The sequence below is a fragment of the Ceratotherium simum genome, chromosome 3, assembly GCF_057802395.1.
Source record: "Ceratotherium simum simum isolate JZ-2026a chromosome 3, ASM5780239v1, whole genome shotgun sequence".
Taxonomy (NCBI): domain Eukaryota; kingdom Metazoa; phylum Chordata; class Mammalia; order Perissodactyla; family Rhinocerotidae; genus Ceratotherium; species Ceratotherium simum.
Window position 1 is genome coordinate 10,870,511 of NC_141902.1, and position 23,521 is coordinate 10,894,031.

Consider the following 23,521-nt stretch of genomic DNA (forward strand, 5'->3'; position numbering starts at 1 on the left):
CATCTTCCGAGAATTTGTTTTCACAGAAATAAACTACATTACCCAAAAGATGATTAGCCCCGAAATTGTTTATATTGTAGTCAATTTTGTGCCTTAGTCCATGACCTGAGAATTAGTTATCTTGCTTTTATTCAAAGAAAAAATCAGACTTTAAAATGCCAGGATTTAAATAAGCCTGGATTCTTTTGTGTGTATGTGTGAGGAAGATTAGTGCTAAGCTAACATCTGTTGCCAATCCTCCTCTTTTTGCTGAGGAAGATTGGCCCTGGGCTAACATCCGTGCCCATCTTCCTCTACTTCATATGTGGGACGCTCCCACTGTGTGGCTTAATGAGCAGTGCATAGGTCCGCACCCAGGATCTGAATCTGCGAACCCTGGGCCACTGAAGCAGAGCACGTGAACTTAACCACTACGCCACTGGGCCAGCCCCAAGCCTGTGTTCTTAATGGACAAAAAAAAAAAATCGGTGAATTCCACATGCTCTTCACCCATTTCCTGACTTGAATCTGAAACAAATGACTCTAAACTTCAGCTGTGCTTTGCATTTACAAATATTTTCATATACGAAAGGCTGCTAACATAGAAGCCAAGAAGACTCTTGATTAAAATTAGGAAATACTTAAAACTTCCATTATTAAATTAATATTTACATACCAAATTATCTATGAAAGAACCCAACATAGTAAATGAAATTTGTCCATTTGATTAGATTTTTACTAGGTATTTATGTAAGTTTTACAGAAAAATACAGCCTATAAATATACAAGTAAATTGTCTTTTAAAAACCCTAAACTGGGGGCCGGCCAGTGGCACAAGCAGTTAAATGCACGTGCTCCGCTGCGGCGGCCCGGGGTTCAGTGGTTCAGATCCCGGGTGCGCACTGACGCACTGCTTGGCAAGCCATGCTGTGGCAGTGTCCCATATAAAGTGGAGGAAGATAGGCACAGATGTTAGCCCAGGGCCAATCTTCCTCAGCAAAAAAAGAGGAGGATTGGCAGATGAACACAGGTCTGATCTTCCTCACAAAAATAAATTAAATAAACAAACAAATAAATAAATAAAAGCTCTAAACTGAGTGACTCTGGGAGCTACAAAAAAAAAAAAAAAAACACCTAAAATGCCAAACTTAAGAGGCTTTATTTCCTTTGAGGGGTTAACTGAGAAGACAGTAGACAGTCCAGCACTTTTGTGGAGAAAAGGTTGCGTTAGAATTTTTTGAGGATAATTAAACGCTGTATATGTGACAAAGTTCTTTAAGAATTTCCAAAGTAAAGCACTTTTATTTTTTTATTTTCACCAGAGACTGGGAAACTCCTTGTAACTTAGATCTTATTTTTTCATTTTACCAATTTGTAACAATACATAATGTCTTGTACACCCCAAAATTTTAAAAATTGGTACGTAGATAATGTTTGTCAAAAAATAGACACCATCAGGGTATATATTACCCCCAGCATCTAAGCTCCTTCTCATTCATTCCTTTTCTATCCTAACCCCAACTTTAAATCAGAATCAATGGATAAAATAATTCAGTTTAAATTTATATAAATGAATAACGTTTTTAAAATCTATCAGTGAGGAACTCATATTCATCATTCTAAGAACAATTAATTAAAGTAGTCTTATAATTGAAAATGTTATTCTCATTAACAGTAGTAATGCTAAAAGTCTTAGAAACTCTGAGAATAGGATGAGCCTAATACTGCAGGCATATGCTGTAGATGTTGAATTTCAAGAATAGCCCAAAAGAGATGGATGATAGTTTGAGCCAAAATGACAAAAATTTTTAAAATTTATGGGAGAGGATGGTCACTACTCTTACTCCCTGTTTTTATTTCTGACTGAACACTCAGTGCCTTTAAATCAAAGTTCAATGACCATGAATGTATGGAATCAGAGAGTTTTAAAGTTTAAGATGACATAGACAAGAAGTTTAATGACATCAGACCTTAACTTAGAGCAAGATTTCAAATAAGATGACTAAGTATTGTCATGTTTATAAGAAGAAATTAGATGTTGCTAATGTGGTAGGTTTTTTGTCTTTTTAAATACAGACATACCTCATTTTATTGCACTTTGCTTTATTGCACTTTGCGGATGTTGCATTTTTTACAGATAGAAGGTTTGTGACAACCCTGGGTTGAGCAAGTCTATCGGCACTATTTTTCCAATAGCATTTGCTCACTTTGTGTCTCTGTGTCACATTTTGGTAATTCTCGCAACATTTCAGATTTTTTCATTATTATTATATTTGTTATGGTGATCTGTGATCAGTGATCTTTGATGTTACTATTACTAATTGTTTTGGGGTGCCATGAACCACGCACATGTAAGACGGCGAACTTGATAAATGTTGTTTGTGTTCTGACTGCTCCACTGACCAGCCGTTCCCCCATCTCTCTCCCTCTTCTCGGCCTCGCTATTCCCTAAAACACAACAGTATTGAAATTAGGCCAATTAATAACCCTACATAGGCCTCTAAGTATTCAAGTGAAAGGAAGAGTCATACGTCTCTCACTTTAAATCAAAAGCTAGAAATGATTAAGCTTAGTGAGGAAGGCTTGTCAAAATCCAAGATAGGCCAAAAGCTAGGCCTCTTGTGCCGAGCAGTCAGTCAAGTTGTGAATGCAAAGAAAAGGTTCTTGAAGGAAATTAAAAGTGCTACTCCAGTGAACACATGAATGATAACACTCCAGTGAATTGTTATCCAGTGAAGAATAAGGATAATGCTCCTTATTGCTGATATGAAGAAAGTTTTAGTGGTCTGGATAGAAGATCAAACTAACCATACACCAGCAACACTCCCCTAATCCAGAGCGAGGTCCTTAACTCTCTTCAATTCTGTCAATGCCAAGAGAGATGAGGAAGCTGCAGAAGAAGAGTTTAAAGCTAGCAAAGCTTGGTTCAGGAGGTTTAAAGAAGGAGGCTGTCTCCATAACAAAAGTGCAGGGTGAAGCAGCAAGTTATCCAGAAGATCTAGCTAAGATCATTAATGAAGGTGGCCACACTAAACAACACATTTTCAGTGTAGACGAAACAGCCTTATATTGGAAGAAGATGCCATCTAGGACTTTCAAAGCTAGAGAGGAGAAGTCAGTGCCTGGCTTCGCAGTTTCAAAGGACAGGCTGACTCTCTTGTTAGGGGCTAATGCAGCTGGTGACTTTATGTTGAAGCCAATGCTCCTTTACCATTTTGAAAATCCTAAGGCCCTTAAGAATTATGCCAGATCTGCTGTCCTATGCTCTGTAAATGGAAGAACAAAGCTTGGATTATAGCACATCTGTTTATGACATGGTTTACTGAATATTTAAGCCCACTGTTGAGACCTACTGCTCAGAAAAAAAAGATTCCTTTCAAAATATTACTGCTCATTGACAATGTACCTGGTCACCCAAGAGCTCTGATGGAGATGTACAACAAGATTAATATTGTTTTCATGCCTGCCAAAACAACATCCATTCTGCAGCCCATGGATCAAGGAGTAATTTAAACTTTCAAGTCTTGTTATTTAGTAAACACATTTCATGAGGCTATAGCTGCCATAGATAGTGATTCCTCTGATGGATCTGGGCAAAGTAAATTGAAAACCGGGAAAGGATTCACCATTCTAGATGTCAGTAAGAACATTCATGATTCGTGAGAAGAGGTCAAAATATCAACATTAACAGGAGTTGGGAAGAAGTTGACTCTAACCCTCATGGATGACTTTGAGGGGTTCAAGACTTCAGTGGAGGAAGTAACTGTAGATGTGGTGGAAATAGCAAGAGAATTAGAAGTAGATCCCAAAGATGTGACTGAATTGCTGCAATCTCGTGATAAAACTTTAACAGATGAGGAGTTGCTTCTTATGGATGAGCAAAGAAAGTGGTTTCTTGAGATGGAAACTCCTCCTGATGAAGATGCTATGAAGATTGTTGAATGACAACAAAAGATGTAGAATATTATGTAAACTTAGTTGATAAAGCCGCAGCAGGGTTCGAGAGGACTGACTCCCAATTATGAAAAAAGTTCTTCTGTGGGTAAAATGCTATCAAACAGCATTGCATGCTACAGAGAAATCACTCATGAAAGGAAGAGTCAATCAGTGCGGCAAACTTCATTGTTGTCTTATTTTAAGAAATTGCCACAGCCACCCCAGCCTTCAGCAACCACCACCCTGATCAGTCAGCAGCCATCAACATCGAGCCAAGACCCTCCACCAGCAAAAAGATTACGAATCACTGAAGGCTTAGATGATGGCTAGCATTTTTTAGCAATAAAGTATTTTTAAATTAAGGTATACACATTGCTTTTTTAGACATAATGCTATTATACGCTTAATAAACTACAGTAAAGTATAAACTTAACTTTTTATATGCACTGAGAAACCAGAAAATTCATGTGACTCGCTTTATTACGATATTCGCTTTATTGTGGTGGTCTGGAACTGAACCCGCGATATCTCTGAGGTATGCCTGTAACTTAGAAATTATTTTATTTTACAAATAAGAAAACTGCAATTTAGAGAATTTTTGCTTTTTGGACACTTGATTTCCCATTCAGTGCTCTTTCAACACTACCTTTATTTCTCCTGGGCAACCTTTTAAAAGTGTGGGTAGCATTATTATTGCTGATTATAACGTGGTTTATGTTGGTTGTCTCAATAAGTGACACTAAGTACTTCCTTAAGGCCAGTGTGGTCAGTATATGAAAAAGAAAATAATTATAAATACTTAAATGATTTGTGCCAAGTAAATGTAATGTTCAGTATTTTTCAACATTGTTACTGATTTTGCCAACAACAATTAGCCTGTTATACTTTGAGCCTAGTGATGAGCATTACTCGGTAAATAGATTCCAGCTAGTGCAAGCTGTTGGATTGAGGAGGGATAAATACGTTTGATATGGGAATTAAAATGAATGGGCAAAATCTTTCATCTACAATTTTGTAGTACTAGGAATTGCGAAGTTCCTTTTTGGGTCATACTATCTAGATTATTTGAGTACATACAGAAGCACGGAGTCATGGGCTGAATGACAAGGAATTTAGATTGCTGAGTGAGGAAATTTAGTGCTGCTTGTCAGTAAAATTTAAGTGCTTAGGAAAATGACATTGCAAGAAAATTTTAGTCACAATTGAAAAGGTAAGTAGAAATAGTAAAAACTTTTACAATGTATGATTGGCATAATGCTTTTACTGTCGATCCATATTACACCATATATGTCGTCCATTCTTTTTTATTGCTGAATAGTATTTCATTGTACAGATATACTATGATTTGTTTATCTGTTTACCAGTTGATGAATATTTGGATTGTTTCCAGTTTTTTTCTTTTATAAATAAAACTTTTGCATAGAAGTGTTTATGTGGATATATGCTTTCATTTCTCTTAGTAAATATCTAGGATTGAGATCACTGGATCATATTGTAAATGTATCTTTAACTGTTTTTAAAAATTGCCAAACTGATTTCAAAGTGTCTTGACTATTTTACATTCCCAGCGATGTGTATGAGAGTTCTAATTGCTCCACATCCTTTACAGCACTAAGTATTATCAGACTTTTTAATTTTAGACATTCTGGTGTGTGTGAATGAGGTCTCATTGAGGTTTTAATTTGCATTTCCCTAATAAATAATCAGCATGAGCATCTTTTCATGTGTGATTTGCCTTTCGTATCTCTTCCTCAGTACAGTCATTGTCTGTCCAGATCTTTTGTCCGTGTTTTCACAGGCTGCTTTGTTTTATTAAGTTGTAGGAATCTATTATTTATTTTGAATACAATTTTTTTAAATAAGTATTTGTCCTACAAATATTTTCTCTAGTCCGTTGCTTGCCTTTTCATCTTTTTAACTATCTTTTGAAAAGCAAAAGGTTTTAATTTTGATGAAAACCAGTTTATCAATTTTCTTTAACAGTTCGTGCTTTTTGTGTACTATCTAAAAAATATTGGCCTAACCCAAAGTCACAAAGATTTTTCTCTTGTATTTTATTAAGCAGTATTACAGTTTTAGCTGTTAGGTTAAGGTGTATGATCCATTTCAAGTTAATTTTTCTGTATGGTATGAGCTAAGTATCCACTTGTCCTAGCACCGTTTTTATAAACACTATCCTTTTTCCATGAAATTGAGTGTCCAACTTTGTTAAAAATTCTGATTTTCATTTCATTTATTATTATCTTATACAAAATTAAACATTATGTGGATACAGTGACCATACATGCATGGTCTAGTCTGAATTCTGTGTTCTGTTCCATTGATCTCTGTGTCTGTGCTTAAGCCAATACCACCCTGTCTATAATCTATGGCTTAATAGTAAGTCTTGAAGTCCGATACTGTAAGTAATTCACCTTTGTTCTTTCCAGAATTGTTTCGGCTATTCTAATTCATTTGCTTTTTCTTATAAATTTTAGAAACAGCCTGCTGGGTTTTGAGTGGGATTGTGTTGAATCTGTTGATCAATTTGGGGAGAACTGACATGTTAACAATATTCAGTCTTCCAATAAACAAACATAGTATATTTCTTCGTTTATTTAGGTCTTCTTTGATTTCTCTCAACAGTATTTTGTAGTTTTCAGTGTATAAGGTCTGTACTTCTGTTAGATCTATTCCTGAGTATTTCTTGTTGTTGGTGCTATTGTAAATAGTACTTTTTTTAATTTCAGTTTCCGAATGGTCACTGCTAGTGTATAGAAATATAATTGATTTTTATATATTGACCTTACATCCTGTGACCTTACTAATAAACTCACTTATTAGTTCTAGTAGCTTTTTTAAAGATTTCTTAGTATTATTTGTGTAAATGATCATATAATTGGCAAATAAAGAGTTTTACTTTTTCCTTTCCAATCCGTGTCTTTTTATTGATGGATTATGTTATGGAGTGTATTTTATTTTATTTTATTTATTTATTTATTTTTAGTGAGAAAGATTAGCCCTGAGCTAACATCTGTTGCCACTCTCCTCTTTTTGCTGAGGACGATTGGCCTTGGGCTAACATCCGTGCCCATCTTCCTTTACTTTATATGGGACACCACCACAGCATGGCTTGATAAGCACTGCATAGGTCCGCACCCAGGATCCGACCCTACCAACCCTGGGCCGCCTAAGCAGAGGGTGCGAACTTAACTACTATGCCACCGGGCTGGCCCCTGGAGTATATTTTTAATAGTTGGTTTAAGTTCCTTGTCTGCTAATTCGTTCCTCTGTCATTTCCAGGTATTTCTGTTGATTTATTTTTCTCCTAGTTGTGAGTCATTTTTCCTTTTTCTTCGTGTCTGATAATTTTGATTGGATGCCAGACATTGTTATTTTTACTTTGTTGAGTCCACGTTTTGTTTGGTTTTTTATTCCTTTAAAGAGTGTTGGACTTTGATCTGACACATAGTTAATTTATGTGAAATTAGTTTGATTCTTGTGAACTTTGCTTTTAAGCTTTGTTAGGGCAGATCCCACACACTCTTTGTCTAGGGCTAATTGATCTCTCCTACTAAGGCATGGCTTTTCTGAAAACTCTACCCAGTGCCCCTGTATTTACAGGTTCACTTCACTCTAGCTGATGGGAACATAAACCCTTCCCACCACTGTGTGTGCTCTACTGCTTTCCAGTGGTACTTTCTCCATCCTTGTGCAGTTGCACCCCACACATGTGCAGATCAGTGCTGAGAGAAAGACCTGGGTAATGTCTTTGCACACCCCTCTGCAAATCGGTGGCACTCTCTCTGTGCAGCTCCCTTGCCTCTGGTCCTCTGCCCTGCAAACTCTAGCCAGTTTGGGCTCCCCAAAATCTCTCTCTCCTCAACTCAGGGAGACCACTGGGCTCTGTTTTGGTTCCCCCACTCTGTGTTGTAGCCTGGAAACTCTCTCCAGGTCATTATCTGAGGCAATCATAGTGCTCATCTCATTTTTTTCCATTTTTCGGGGATCAGAGTCCTATATTGTTTAGTGTCCAGTGTCTGAAGACAGTTGTTGCATAATGTTTTGTCCAGTTTTCTAGTTGTTTACAGTAGGAGGGTAGTTTTCGTGGTTGTTGAATCCTTTGTAGAAGAAGTAAAAGTTTTTTACATATGTGTTTTGATACCACAAGGACAGTGTTATGGATATACAATAGTAATTAATGGAAGCTGTGTTGAAGGGAGAAAAATATTGAGATTATATGACTTATATAGGACTCGCCTCTCTGAATATTATTAGCAGTTGAATGTGGTATCTTTTTTCTACTTTATGTAAAAACTCATTCTCTAAAAATAAATATTCATTCTTTCAGTGGTCTTTAAATTTATTTTTCTTTCTAGAAGAAGTTATGAGAAGCAAATTAACCTCTTTATAATTCATGGATGTGGTGGCAACTTTAGAATAAAGAAAGAGTAAAAGGGAAAATACTTTAAAAGCAGTCGTAGTAATATAATAATGTGGTCTTTGGAGTCAGCTATGATAGCCATCCTCTCAAGAACAGTTTTATATCTTTTATTTTAAATGGGAAAAACATTTGTTTTCTTAGTTGATGTCTTCCTTTGAAATGTTTTTAAGAATCAGTTTTTCTGGCAGTCACATGGGAAGTTGCTTAGATTTACTAGAATGACTAAAATCTTTTTGGAAGTCAATAAAAGGGATTAGTTTATTTCAATTAGTAATCCTTCTGATATATTCCTTGACATGTTCTACATTGACTGTTTTATAAGCTTTTCCCATTTACCATTGGATTCTTAATGTTTTTGTTCTTGATTTATGTGGAGTTCTTTTTATATGTAAAGAACTGTGGTATTTGTTACAAAAGTTTTTTCTTTTTCTTTTTTTTATTGAGGTAATGTTGGTTTATAGCATTATATAAATTTCAGGTGTATGCTGTTATATTTTGACTTCTGTATACACTACATCATATTCACCAATCAGAAGTCAAGTTTCCATACATCACTGTACAGATGGTCCCCCTTTTGCCCCCCCCCACTCCCCTTCACCTCTGGTAACCACCAATCTGTTCTCTGTATCTATGTGTTTGTTGTTGTTTCTGTCTTCCACATGAGTGATATCATACAATATTTGCCTTTCTCTGTCTGATTTATTTCGCTTAGCATAATACTCTCAAGATCCATCCGTGTTGTCACAGATGGCAAGATTTCATCATTTTTTATGGCTGAGTAGTATTCTATTGTGTATATATACCACATCTATATCCCTTCATCTGTTGATGGGCACTTAGGTTGTTTCCATGTCTTGCCTATTGTAAATAATGCTGCAGTGAACATAAGGATGCATATATCTTTTTGAATGAGTGTTTTTGTATAAATACCGAGAAGTGGAATAGCTGGATCATATGGTAGTTCTATTCTTAATTTGGGGGGGAATCTCCATACTGTTTTCCGTAGTGGGTGCACCAATTTACATTCTCACCAGCAGTGTACGAGGGTTCCCTTTTCTTCACATCCTCTCCAACACTATTTCTTTTCTTTCTAATGATAGCCGTTCTGACGGGCATGAGGTGATATCTCATTGTGGTTTTGATTTGCATTTTCCTAATAATTAGTGATGTTGAACATCTTTTCATGTGCCTGCTGACCATCCGTATATCTTCTTTGGAAAAATGTCTGTTCATATGTTCTGCCCGTTTTTTAATAGGGTTGTTCTTTTTGTTGTTGAGTTGTATGAGTTCTTTATATATTTGGATATTAATCTCTTAGAAGATGTGTGATTTGCGAAAATCTTCTCCCAATTGCTAGGTTGTCTTTTCATTTTGTTGATGGTTTCCTTTGCTGTGCAGAAGCTTTTTAGTTTGATGTAATCCCATTTGTTTATTTTTGCTTTTAGTTCTCTTGCCTGAGGAGACATATCCAAAAAGATGCTGCTAAGACTGATGTCAAAAAGCATACTGCCTGTGTTTTCCTCTAGAAGTTTTATGGTTTCAGGTCTTACATTCAAGTCTTTAATCCATTTTGAGTTAATTTTTGTATATGGTGAAAGATAGTGGTCTACTTTCATTCTTTGGCATGTGGCTGTCCAGTTCTCCCAATACTACTTATTGAAGAGACTTTCCTTTCTCTGTTGTATGTTCTTGGCTCCTTTGCCAAAAATTAAATGTCTATATATGTGTAGGTTTATTTCTGGGCTCTTGATTCTGTTCCATTGATCTGTGTGTCTATTTTCTGCCATTACCACTATAGCTTTGTAGTATACTTTGAAATGAGGGAGTGTGATACCTCCAGCTTTGTTCTTTCTCAGAATTGCTTTCGCTGTTCAGGGTCTTTTATTGTTCTATAAAAATTTTAGGATTCTTTCTTCTATTTCTGTGAAAAATTTCATTGGAATTTTGATAGGGATTGTATTAAATCTGTAGATTGTTTTAGGTAATATGGACATTGTAACTATTTTAATTATTCCAATCCATGAGCACAGAATATTCTTCCATTTCTTTGTGTCGTCTTAGATTTCTTTCAACAATATCTTACCGTTTTCAGTGTACCAGTTTCCTACCTCCCTGGTTAATTTATCCCTAGGTATTTTTATTCTTTTTGTTGCGATTGTAAACAGGATTGCTTTCTTGATTTCTCTTTCCGCTAGTTTGTTGTTAGTGTATAGAAACTTAACTGATTTTTGTATGTTGATTTATTATTTCTCATAGTTTTTTGGTGAATTCTTTAGGGTTCTCTATATAAAATTATGTTATCTGCAAATAGTGACAGTTTTACTTCTTCTTTTCCAATTTGGATACTTTTTCTTTCTTTTTTTTTTTTTGCCTAATTGCTCTGGCTTAGAATTCCAATGCTATATTGAGTGAGAGTGGAGAGAGTGAGCATCCCTGTCTTGTTCCTGTTCTTAGAGGGATAGCTTTCACTTTTTCACCACTAAAGATGACGTTAGCTGTGGGTTTGTCATATTCTTCATTTTGTTAATATGATGTATCACGTTGATTGAGTTGCAGATCTTGAACCATCCTTGCATCCCTGGAATAAATCTCGCTTAATCGTGGTGTATGATCTTTTTAATATATTATTCTATTCAGTTTGCTATTATTTTGTTGAGGATTTTTGCGTCTATGTTATCAGCAATATTGGCCTGTAATTTTCCTTTTTTGTTTTGTCCTTGTCTGGTTTTTGTATAAGGGTGATGTTGGCCTCATAAAATGAGTTAGGAAATGTTCTCTCCTCTTCAATTTTTTGTAAGAGTTTGAGAAGGATAGATATTAAATCTTCTTTGAATGTTTGGTAGAATTCACCAGAGAAACTGTCTAGTCCTGGACTTTTGGTTTTGGGGAGGTTTTTGGTTACTGTTTCAGTCTCCTTACTAGTGATCTATCTATTCTCATTCTCTGTTACTTCTTGATTCAGTTTTGGAAGGTGGTATGATTCTAAGAAGTTATCCATTTCTTCTAGGTTATCCAATTTGTTGGTTTATAGCTTTTCATAGTATTCTCTTATAATCCTTTGTATTTCTGTGGTATCTGTTGTAATTTCTCCTCTTTTACTTCTGATTTTATTTATTTGGGCCTTCTCTCCTTTTCTCTTAGTGAGTTTAGCTGAAGGTTTGTCAATTTTGTTTATCTTTTCAAAGAACCAGCTCTTAGTTTCATTGATCTTTTCTATTGTCCATTTAGTCTCTATTTAGTTTATTTCTGCTCTGATTTTTATTCTTTTCTACCTTCTACTGACTTTGAGCTTTGTTTGTTTTTCTTTTTCTAGTTCATTTAGGTATAATGTTAGATTATTCGAGATTTTTCTTATTTCTTGAGTTAGGCCTGTATTGCTATAAACTTCCCTCTTAGTACTGCATTTGCTGCATCCCATAGCTTTTGGTATGTCATGTTTTCATTTTTGTTTGTCTCCAAGTATTTTTGGATATCTCCTTTGATTTTTTTTGTGATCCAGTAGTTGTTCTGTAGCACATTGTTTACTCTTCACATATTTGTCACTTTCCAGCTTTCTCCATATAGTTCAGTCCTAGTTTCATACTGTTGTCTTCAGAAAAGATGCTTAGTATGATTTCAATTTTCTTAAATTTATTGCGACTTGTTTTGCTTCCCAGCATATGGTCTGTCCTTGAGAATGTTTCATGTGCACTTGAGAAGAATGTATATTCTGCTGGTTTTGGACAGAATGTTCTATATATATCTATTAAGTCCTTCTGATCTAATGTTTTATTTAAGACTGATGTTTTCTTGTTGACTTTCTGTCTGGATGATCTATTCATTGATGTAAGTGGGGTATTAAAGTCCCCTACTATTATTGTGTTGCTGTCAGTTTCTCCCTTTAGGTCTATTAATAATTGCTTTATATATTTTGCTGCTCCTATGCTGAGTGCATATATATTAATAAATGTTATATCTTTTTGATTGATCTTCTCCTTTATCATTATAGAATGTCCATCTTTGTCTCCTATTATCTTTTTTAGCTTGAAGTCTATTTTGTCTAAGTATGACTACACCCACTTTCTTTTAGTTGCCATTTGCTAGGAGTATCATCTTCCATTCCTTCACTTTGAGTCTGTGTTTGTCTTTAGAGCTGAGATGGGTCTCCAGGAAGCAGCATATTTTTGGGTCTTGATTTTTAATCCATCCAGCCACTCTGTCTTTTGATTGGTGAATTCAATCTACTTACATTTAGGGTGATCATTCATATGTGAGGACTAAATACTGCCATTTTATCTTTTGTTTTCCGTTTGCTCTGTATTTCCATTATTTCTTTTTCCTTGTGTTTCTGTCTGCCATTTCAGTTTGGTGGTCTGTGATGTTTTTCTCAGTTTTATCTCTTTTTATGTTTTGTGTCTCTGCTCTGAATTTTTGTTTTGTGGTTACCATGAGGTTTGTATAAAAGTTTTCATAGATAAGATAGTCCTTTTTCTGCTGATAGCATCTTTTCTTTATTTACCTATGCAAGTTCCATCCTTTTCCTCTTCCCCTTCTATGTTATTGTTGTCACAAATTATCTCTTTTTATATTGTGTGTTCTTTACTGAATTGAAGTGGCTATGGTAATTTTTAATGCTTCCTTTCTCTTTAACCTTTATGTTATAACTGTTGACTAACCTAATCTGATAGAGAGTTGCAATTTTCTGATTCTGTCTGTCTTTTTATCATCTTGCTGAAAGGTTTGTGTACCTTTGTCTTTTTGTTTCATGTAGGAGTGCTCCTTTCAACATTTTTTGTAAGAGAGTTCTAGTGGCAATGAACTCCCTTCGTTTTTGTTTTTCTGGGAAAGCCTTTATTTCTCCTTTGCTGGATAGAGTATTCTTGGCTGACAGTTTTTATCTTTCAGTATGTTGAATATATCATTCCACTCTTCTGGCCTGTAGAGTTTCTGCTGAGAAATCTACTGATAGCCTAATGGGAGTTCCCTTTTAGGTTATTGGGTTTTTTCCTCTGGTTACTTTTAATATTCCTTTCTTTGTCATTGACTTTTGACTATTTTCTTATCATGTGTCTTGGAGAAGGTCTTTTTGTGTTGAGATAATGGGTTGTTCTATTAGCTTCATGGATTTGTATATCCAGTTCCTTCCCCAAGTTTGGGAAGTTCTCAGCTATTATTTCGTTAAATAAACTCTCTGCTCCCTTCTTTCTCTCTTCTCCTTCTGGGATACCCATTACCCTTATGTTGCCCTTTCTAATAGAGTCGGATAATTCTCATAGAATTTTTGCATTTTTTTAAAATCTTAGTTCTCTCTCCTCTTCTACTTCCATCATTTCTAGGTTTCTAGATTTCAGCTCACTAATTCTCTCTTCTTATGGTCTGTTCTATTTCCAGTCCTTTCTAATGCATTCTTCATCTCGTTGATTGAGTTCTTCAGCTCCAGAATTTCTCTTTGGTTCTTTTTAGAGTTTTAACCTCTTTGGTCAAGTATTTCTTCTGTTCATTGGTTTTATTCCTGAGCTCATTTAACTGGCTTTCTGAATTTTCTTGTAGCTCATTGAGTTTCTTCATGACAGCTATTTTGAGTTCTTTATCAGTTAGAATATACTCTCCCAGACTTGATGTTTGGTTTCTGGAGAATTGTTATTTCTTCTTTTTGTGATGCTGTGTTACTGTGGCTTTTCGTGGTACTTGCTGTTATTCCTCTGCCAGTGCGTTTATCCTGGTGGACACTTTTCTGATTTAAGTATAGCTTTGTTTTGATTCTAACTTCAACCATTTGGAGACTAGAGGCCTTTCTTTTGTTTCTCAATAGCTGGCGCTGTAGTGCTAATTTTTGGTTTCTTTTACCTGAGCTGACTTTGGCTATATTTGAAGATGGGCATGTTCCACCCTCCACCACCTCTATTAGGGATGTCACCAGTACTTTCATCGTTGCCACCTGTGCCCCCTGCTCCAATCCACCCCTCTTCATATGTACAGATGCTGTTCGTATGTACAGCATCCTGGTGTGTTGGGCAATGTAGCCTTTGTTGGGTTATGGATCTTCTACTGGTTGTAGATTGAAGGGAAGAAACAAAGGAATCCTCTCACACCACCAGGATGATCACAAATGTTTTTCTCACTATGTTGGTTTGCCCTTTTTAGTGAGATGTGCTATTGAATATCAAGTTTTTCATTTTTATGTAGTCAAAAATTTATCTCTTCCTTTCTGATTTATTCTGTTATTTCCAAGCTTAGAAAGTGTTATCCCTCAGAATTTAGATAAAAACTCATTGTACTTCCATACCGGTTTTACCTCGATTTGACTTTTTAGTATGTAATAATAACTCTGAAGATTATTTTGGTTTGTTGAGTCAGAATTGGCTCTAATTTGATTTTTCCCTGAAACTGCTAATCACTTGTCCCAATGCCATTCATTAAATATGGCTTTCCCTTCTCTGTTGATTTGTAATACCTTCTTTATCATTTATTAAACTCTTTCACATAAGAGGGCCTATTTCTTGCTATCTGTTCTATTCCATTGCCTTGTCTTCCTGTTTTTATACTCATACCATTACTGATTTTGATACTGTGGCTGCATAATATGCTCTGCTATCTGTATGGAAGGTCCTTCATCCTTCCCTGTCCTCCTAGTCAGGAGCCATATCCATTCTCCCATCTCTCTGCCTCTAACTGAAGGTTTTCATGTATTCTCAAGTCCTTTCCATCTCTCCTCTTCAGAGCATTTTTTTTTTAAAGGTTTGGCTGTATCCACTATCTCTATTTCCTGAAATCCAATCTGACCTCTTCTCATCACACCACACAAAACGACTTTCATTCTGATCACCATGTTGCTAAGCCAAATGGACATGTTTAGTCCTCATCTTATAAGACCTCATTGCAGTAGTTGATCCTGCTGTTGATAATTTTATTCTTTGTAAAACACTCATCCTTTGGTTTCTGTGATTTTCACACCCCTGGCTTTTCTCCAACCTCTGACCTTTCCTTTGCAGCCTCATCCCTCTCTTATTGGAGTTCCTCACAACTTAACTTTTTGCCTGCTTTTCTTCTCATTTATGCTCTTTCCTTAAGCCCCATTGCCGCCATCCATGACTTCGTTTATCATCCAGATAACTGCTCAGCTCCAGACCTGGAATAGCCTACTTGACATCTTAACTTGACTATCTTAAAGGCACCTCAAGCTCAACCTGTGCAAAATAGAGCTCATAATCTAACTATTCTACCACCTCACCTCCAGGACAGCACAAGAGAAAACCCTGATTAATTTCTGATTCATTTCTAAGAATCCGTGTCTCAGTGAAAAGCTTTACCATCTGTTCAGTTCCACAACCCAGATAATTTAGGAGTTATTCTTGACTACTCTTTCCCACCCCTTACAGAGTCCAGCACCCCTTCCTGTCCATTTCAGCTGCTAAATATAGCTTTGAGACTGTCCATTTTCTTCACCTCTGTCACCAAAAACCCAGTTCAAGCTACCATTATCTGTCTTCTCTATTACTAAAATACTCTCTTAACTGGTCTCCCCACTTGGACTCTGCCTTCTTCCAGGCTGTTCTAATGCTACAGCGATATTTTCCAGACACAAATTTAATCATGTTATTTCCTGCTTAAAAGCATTTTCTGGCATCTCATTGTTTTGAAGGCAAAAACAAGAAATTTGTATTTAACATAGAACTCTGTCTGCCTCTACAGCCTCATTTCATTTTATGTTCACTGTCTCTGTACTCTGGATGCCTTTCAGTGTCTCAAGCTCACTTTGCTTTCTTGAACTTCAGGGGATCTGCACATGCTTTTCCTTTTCCTGTAAAACCCTCTGCTCACCCTCCTCCTGGTTAACTCCCATGTATCCTTAAGATCACGTTTTTTTTTGTTTTTTTTTTTTTAAAGATTTTATTTATTTATTTTTCCCCCAAAGCCCCAGTACATAGCTGTCTGTCATAGCTGCACATCCTTCTAGTCGCTGTACGTGGGACGCGGCCTCAGCACGGCCGGAGGAGTGGTGCCTCGGTGCGCACCCGGGATCCGAACCCGGGCCGCCGGCAGCGGAGCGCACGCACCCAACCGCCAAGCCACGGGGCCGGCCCCTAAGATCACGTTTTAATTGATTTATTTAGCGAAGCCTTCTCTGACTTACACAGGGTCAGATATCTCCATTATATGTGGCACCATATGCTTGAACTTCACAGCACGTGATCACTGGCATGTCTTCGATAGCGTGCACAGTGCCTTGCACATAGTAAGCTCTCGGAATATTTGGTTGAATAAATAAATGAATTAATGATTATTCTTCAAGCTAAATTTTAGAATCATCAGGCTTTTTAGTGAAACTAAGGTTATTAATTTGGGAAAATGTGACATACTATCAAGAAATATTATTTTTCATTCACTTAAATCTTCTTTTATCACTCTTGTGGATTATACATTTCTTATTAAAGTTACCCCTAAGTTTTGTATTATAAATGGAATCTCTAGTTGGTTATTATTGGCATTTAGGGGTTTTTTATCTTTATCCAGTTATTAGTTTTCTCTATTTAGAATTTTACTATTAGAAAAGTATATTTTGTAACTAAAATTATCTAAAACTGAAAGATTTTTACATAGTTTTTTACCTCTCTTGATCATAAACTATACATTTGATCATAAACTGAGGAAGGTTCTCTAGATTTTAGTCAAAGGATATTTCTTACTGAGAAGCTATCTTTAGGGCAGTGCTGCCCCCGCCCCCTCGAGCATTTAACTTATTGACTAAGTTAACTGGTTTGGGAAATTTTTATATTATAATAACGTCTTTATAAAACTTAGAACTTATACACGTCTTTCATATGTCATTTTGTTACTTATTCATCCTTAAACCCTTTAAGGTAGGTATTATTATTACTGATAAATAATTGAATCCCAGGGGCATTAAGAAGACTTTTCTGTGGTCATTAAAATATTGAGTTCTTGAACTAATCATTAAACCCCAATCCTCATGCTTTAAGGCTTATGCTGTTTCTCCTGTATCACGTTGCTTTTCATTGTATGTGAAAAGCAATCTGAAAGTACTTAATTGGATTCTAAGTGAGTAATAAGGTAGAAACTTTTCTAGAATATCCTGTCTGCGTATTTTTATTTAATATTTATATTTTTATATATTAATTACTTAATCATTTTAAATTACTTTTCTTATAGGAACCTCCAGAAGTTTAGTCTTTTTGGAGACATAAGTGTTCTACAACAGCAAGGAAGTTTGTCAAATACATACCTCAGCAAGGTGGACCCTGATGGCAAAAAAATTAAACAGTAAGTTATATAGTTAGAGAAAAGGAGTTTATGTTAATAATAATTGTGTTTTTTTCTGAGAAATTGTAAGATACAATCAGAAGAGTAATGATGTTTTTTTCTATAAAGAACGTATGTCCAGGAAATATCTTAACTGTGAAATACAGTGATCAATATATGCCATTCTAGCTAATAAATCCTTAAGACAAATCGAAGAATTTGCTGGGTTAATTATTGCTATTTAAAACTGTTATTTCCCTGCTTTCCTTTGCTATAACATAAATTGTATATCATCAGTCTTTTCTACCCTACTGGTATAAAATGCTGCTTTCCTTGGATAAAGAACATATTTTTATATGTTTAATATATCTATATATTTAATACATCTTCATCATTATATTTTAATGTGAATTTTAGTGGTGTTTATGATAATACTTGTGAGTTGGCTAGAAATTAACTGAGAGAAAATGTATCTCAACATTGCATTCCATTTCCTTGCCTTTTTTCAAAAGTCAGTATTAAGATTAGAGCAAAATGTTAACAGGATTGTTGTGGCATGCGTTTTCCTTACAGAATTCAGCAGCTGTTTGAAGAAATACTGAGTAATAGTAGGCAACTGAAATGGCTGTCCTGTGGGTTTATGCTGGAAATAGTAACCCCAACATCACTGTCATCTCTCCCAAACTCTATTGCCAACACCATGGAGCACCTGAGTTTACTGGACAACAATATTCCTGGTAACAGCACCCTTATCACCGCAGTCGAACTGGAGCGATTTGTGAACTTGCGCTCACTTGCCCTGGATTTCTGTGACTTTACAGCTGAGATGGCAAGAGTCTTAACCGATAGCAACCATGTGCCTTTACAGCGACTGTCTCTCCTAGTCCACAATGTTTCCGTGATGCACAAGTCTCTGGACAACATGCCGAATGATGAGCATTGGAAAGCCTTGTCACGAAAGAGCACCAGCCTTCGGGTCTATATAATGGCTTTTGATATCAAGAGTGAAGATATGTTAAAGATTCTGAAACCTAGTATACCACTAGAGAGGATTCATTTTGACAGCTACATCACTTGTGTTTCAGGGGCTGTTGTTGATCTTATATCCAGGCAGTATGACAGGTTCCTCACTCATTTTATATTAATGAATGATGTGATTGACACGTCTGGTTTTCCAGATCTTAGTGACAACCGAAATGAAGATCCATTGGTTTTGTTAGCATGGAGGTGCACAAAGCTCTCTCTTCTGGCAATTCATGGTAGGTGATTTTTGCCCACTATAATTTGATACTGACATTACACCTAAAACATTTTCTACCAAAAAAAGATAGCATTGACATTTATAGTATCAACAAATCTTTTAACAAGTTGATATTCAGATTTTTATACCTTTCAACATTTATAAGATATACCACTTACAAGTGGAGAGTTATATTTCTGCCCCAAGTGTTCTACTCTGGGTTCTGTATTACCTTTTTCTTCCATCATGTGATTGAGGGTATTTCACAAAATTATATTTGAAAACAATTTATCTGTCTAACAAACATGCATATCTACCTGCAATAGATATATTTCTTCCTCTGATCACAAGATCTCTTAAAAACATAATACAGAAGGAAGAGAAAGTATGCTTTCTTTCATTCTTGCTGCCTCATCTTCTAGATTCTAGGTATCAACATATTAATTTTGTATGACATTTTTTAAATGATGGTTCCATTGATTGGGTATATGTTTTTTTCTTATTGGCATCTTTCATCTTAATGTGACCTCTCCTCATTTGGAGAGGCAGTTGCTAGTCTGACAAGTTAGAAGAACATTTTACTTGCTTTTCTGGAATTTATGGGACATTTACAGAATACAAAATAGAAAGTCTGTATTAACATCTTCAACTCTCTTTATTAGCTCTGTTTCATTATTTTTGAAATTAATTTTTTAGCCTGTATTTGAGTGTGGGAAAGTGTGTGTGCTTTACAAGTTTTGCTTTATAATTTGACCAGACATCAGAGGTAGTAGCAAAGAATAGGTCAATACTGAAGGTAATAAGTAAAATGGAGACTTTTTATAGGATAAAGAAATGTCAGGTTATTTAAAAGTTAATTTAAGCCAGTCTTTTTAAAGCTTTTTTCTTCTTTTAAGTAATAAGATGTTAGATACAGCTAAAGCCTCTCCATCCATTCCCCTTTATTCCTTCCCAGAGGTAACCAATATTCTGAAGTTAGTACGTATCATTCCCATGACTATTTTGTACTTTACATATTTGCTACTGACAATTAACAATTTATATTTAAAGTCTAAAGTGTCAGTTCATAACTTTGGACTGTGAAGCATCATAGGAGATAATTTTTTACTAATGAAAAATACCAGTTTAATGTGTATGAAATAAAAATTTGTTCTCTGATACATCACTGTCCAAAGCTATAAAATTATACTTTAAACTGTAAATGTCTTCAGTTTTACTAAATGCAGTGATATCAGAATAGGCTTACAGTGCCTACCAATTCACCACCCACAGTGATGTTCTTAGAGTCAATATCAAACTTCTAATCTTTTTTTCTTCCTGGGCTAAACAATCATACTTCCTTTTCCAATCTGAATATATTTTTAAAGTTAAAGGACCAAAGTGGTAAGTAAGATGCAAATTTGTGGAAAAGACTAACTTATCAAATAGGCAAAATAAAATGCAGGGAAATGACAGTGTCTGTCTTGTGCTTGTGTTTAAGGTTACACAGTGTGGGCGCACAACCTCATTGCCATTGCTCGTCTTCGTGGCTCTGATCTAAAAGTACTTGAAGTCACCGAAGAAAGCATTGATTTTGACCAAGGTGAACTGGCCGACCAGGATGTGGATCCAGTGCATAACCTTATTGAGCAGGTATCCCTGGGCCTGGGTCAGCCTTGGCACGCAGTCATGGACATCGAATCACTCAGTGTCTTCACTGAACCAAATCGTCATTTTTACAGAGAGATGCAAAGCTTCAGCGAAGACATTTAGCTTTTTTTAAATGTACAATTCCTGTGGTTACATATGCAAGTAGGGTCCTATTATGTTTTTTTTTCAGTAGTGTGAATTAATCCCTTTGTGCTGTGTTTAATCAGTATTAGCTTTATAGGATTATATATGTATATTCTACTTCTTGATCAAAGAACGTAGTCGGGTATTGGTTTAGAAGTTCAAAGTGACAATGTATAGGGCTTTCACGGTTAATGGACTTGTTACCAAACCTTAAGGATATACAACCGAAGGTTGTCTGAGGTTGCTGGCTAACTTTATTTTTCACTGAGTTACTCTGCCTTTTTGATGTTTTTATTCTTTATGCGTCAGAGTTCAGAACTCAGGAGCCAAAATATTTTTATACATATATAGATATATATCCGTAGCCTGGTGAATTTGTATGCAATGCACTGCATTCATGCATTCTGATAGCATTTCAATAATTTTTATTTGAAATGGAAGAAGGGAAGATAATATGATCCCAAATGAATTGCCTTTAACAGAAAAGCCAAGACTTCAACTTTTATTACACATATAATAGTTGATATCACCAATTACCATTCTGAATTTTGTATAGTACTAGGTTAGAACATTGCTTAATCCTTTTTTTTCAAATGCATTTACATAAATATGAATACTCAAATTGTTGGATTTTTTTAAACTATATCTGACATAATTTTTTTCATCAACTACATTACACATTCAAGTTAGCTTTTTAGCCCAGATTTCAAATAGTGGAGGAAAAAAGAAACTATATTCCAGGGTAAAACCTCCTTTATAAAAGAAAATCATAAAACAGAGTTGTAAACACACATGCTTGCAAACATTAGTCGTGAAATCCCTAGCAACAAGTCACTGGATTTTTCTCTGTCAGCGCGCGTGTCAGCTGCCAAAGAATAGACTTAACTGAAGAAGTGCCCACATGCTGGCAGGGGCCAGCCCACTCTGGCCAGCCAGATACTGCTGGATTGTAATATTTAAGGTCGAATTTCGACCTGTGGTACACAGCTGTGCTGTGGCTCAGTCAGCAACCTCAGAACTCTGAAAAAACAAAACAAAAAAAAGAAAAAAAAACCATGCACCTGTTTCACTGTGAATAGTGAATGTAAAGGAAAGAGAGGAGAAACTGAAAGCTTGTTCTATCACAGGTATGAGCTGCTATGATGCATGAAGAACATTCCATGAAGTATGTTTTAAACCTTGTTATATCTGAGAGGCTTTAAAAGCCGATTTAACTGTTTCAGGGCAACCGCGGTACAGACGTGGTCTCTGTGAGACTTCCACCTGACCCCAGTTTTAAGTGGTACGAATGTTGTGCATTTAATGTTAAAGGACAGTCTGCAATAATAAAGTAAGTAGCCAACGTGGGTGCCCAGCAGTGCTGAGACCTGGCTGCTCTATCGTAAGCTTTGGAAACACAATTTATGCAACAGATGTCCAGATATGATTCTATTTATGGAAAAAGTTTATATGTATTTTACAAATGGTTTTACCATCTTATATTAAAATGACCTTTTGACAGGTGTGCACTGTTTTGTCTCCAGTGAGCACATACCATGCGGATTTTATATGTACATCAGTAGTGTGAATCCACTGGCACAGTGTGTGTAAATGCCAGATGTGGTGAGATTTTATCTTATAAATGTGATCAGATAAAATAACTCCTGACAGAAACTGTAAGGAAACCAGCTGAATGTTTGACCTGATGACTGATGTTGTATGGTTTATGTTAAATGTATATTCTTTTAATCAATGAATAAAGCATTAAAAAGTGATCATTGTAATATATTTTTTTATATATGAAGCATGAAGACTTTTAGTGTTAAATAAACTGCAGTAATCCTTTTATTGTGTATAATCAGGTTAGCTCATATTGTAACCTGGTGCAGCAAAGCTTAAATTTGGGAATATATCATAAAAAATCAGGCTGAATAGTTTGGAGGGTTTTAAGTTTTCTTTGGAACTCACTTTGGCAAAAATAAAAGCGTAAAAGCAAACAATAGACTGATTAGCACAAAATCCAAGTGTATTGTGCATTTAGAATACATTATTGATATGGTAAAATTTGTTATAGACTATAGGAATTGCTTATTTTTAAAAATTCCTATACTGGATGCAAAAATACTTCCATATGCCAGTATTAAATAGTTCATAAACCCCTATGTATTTCTTTAGTTTGGCTTTGTAATCTCCATTCTTGGTTGTCAAGACAAACGGCTGTCATTTATGAGAAAGAAAATGGTTTCTGTCTTCCATCTTTCCTTCCTTAATCATTCCAGCAGCACCTCATCCTGGAATAATCTGGTGTTCACAAAGAACTGTCATCACACCTACTGCTTCCTTATTTCCTGGACACATCTAACTCACTTGAGTGAATCAAAGTGTTTATGTGTTTGAAATACCAAAATAGCACCCAAAATGTATGAAAAAAAGAAAGTGTATTGATATATAGTGAAAAGCACACAAGTGGAGGTTGGTGTCAGAAAGCACTACACCAGGAGGCTCGACATCTGTTTTCTGCTCTGAGCTCTGACGCTCCCTTGAGCTTCAGTTTCCTCTGTGAATGTGGGGTTGGGTGTGGTCATCTAAAACACTGATTCTTCACTGAGAGTTCAACTGTTGTTAGCCTAACAGCCTATACACATATACAAGATCATCTTTGAACAAACGTATTAAATAAAATATTTTTAAAACGTAGCTTGCTAAACTCTATGAAATTTACCTATCTAAAATTACTTTCCCATTTCCCCCGCCACCCCAGGAATATAGAGTGAGTTAGGGAGTCAGTAGGGTGGGGCTTGGGAAGGGCAGTGTGCTTATGGCTGAACACGTAGATTCAGAAACCAACTTGCTTGGGGCTTATAGATGAATCAGACTGGATCCTTATGAAGCCAGTAACATAAAATGGGTCTTATGGAGTAACACAAGCAGGGGTGAATCATATCCAATGA

The 23,521-nt window shown here is 35.8% G+C and overlaps 1 protein-coding gene across 1 annotated transcript in view; it reads left to right on the plus strand.

Annotated features, from left to right (window-relative positions):
• The window catches only part of FBXO33 (F-box protein 33), a 39,156-nt gene extending 16,811 nt beyond the window's left edge, over window positions 1-22,345 (plus strand). Inside the window, exons 2-4 of the mRNA XM_087422280.1 lie at window positions 17,489-17,599; window positions 18,152-18,837; window positions 20,299-22,345. Coding sequence (XP_087278406.1) covers window positions 17,489-17,599; window positions 18,152-18,837; window positions 20,299-20,570 — 1,069 coding nt within the window. The 3' untranslated portion in view covers window positions 20,571-22,345. The remainder of the gene's footprint in view (window positions 1-17,488; window positions 17,600-18,151; window positions 18,838-20,298) is intronic.
• Window positions 22,346-23,521: the final 1,176 nt, after the last annotated feature.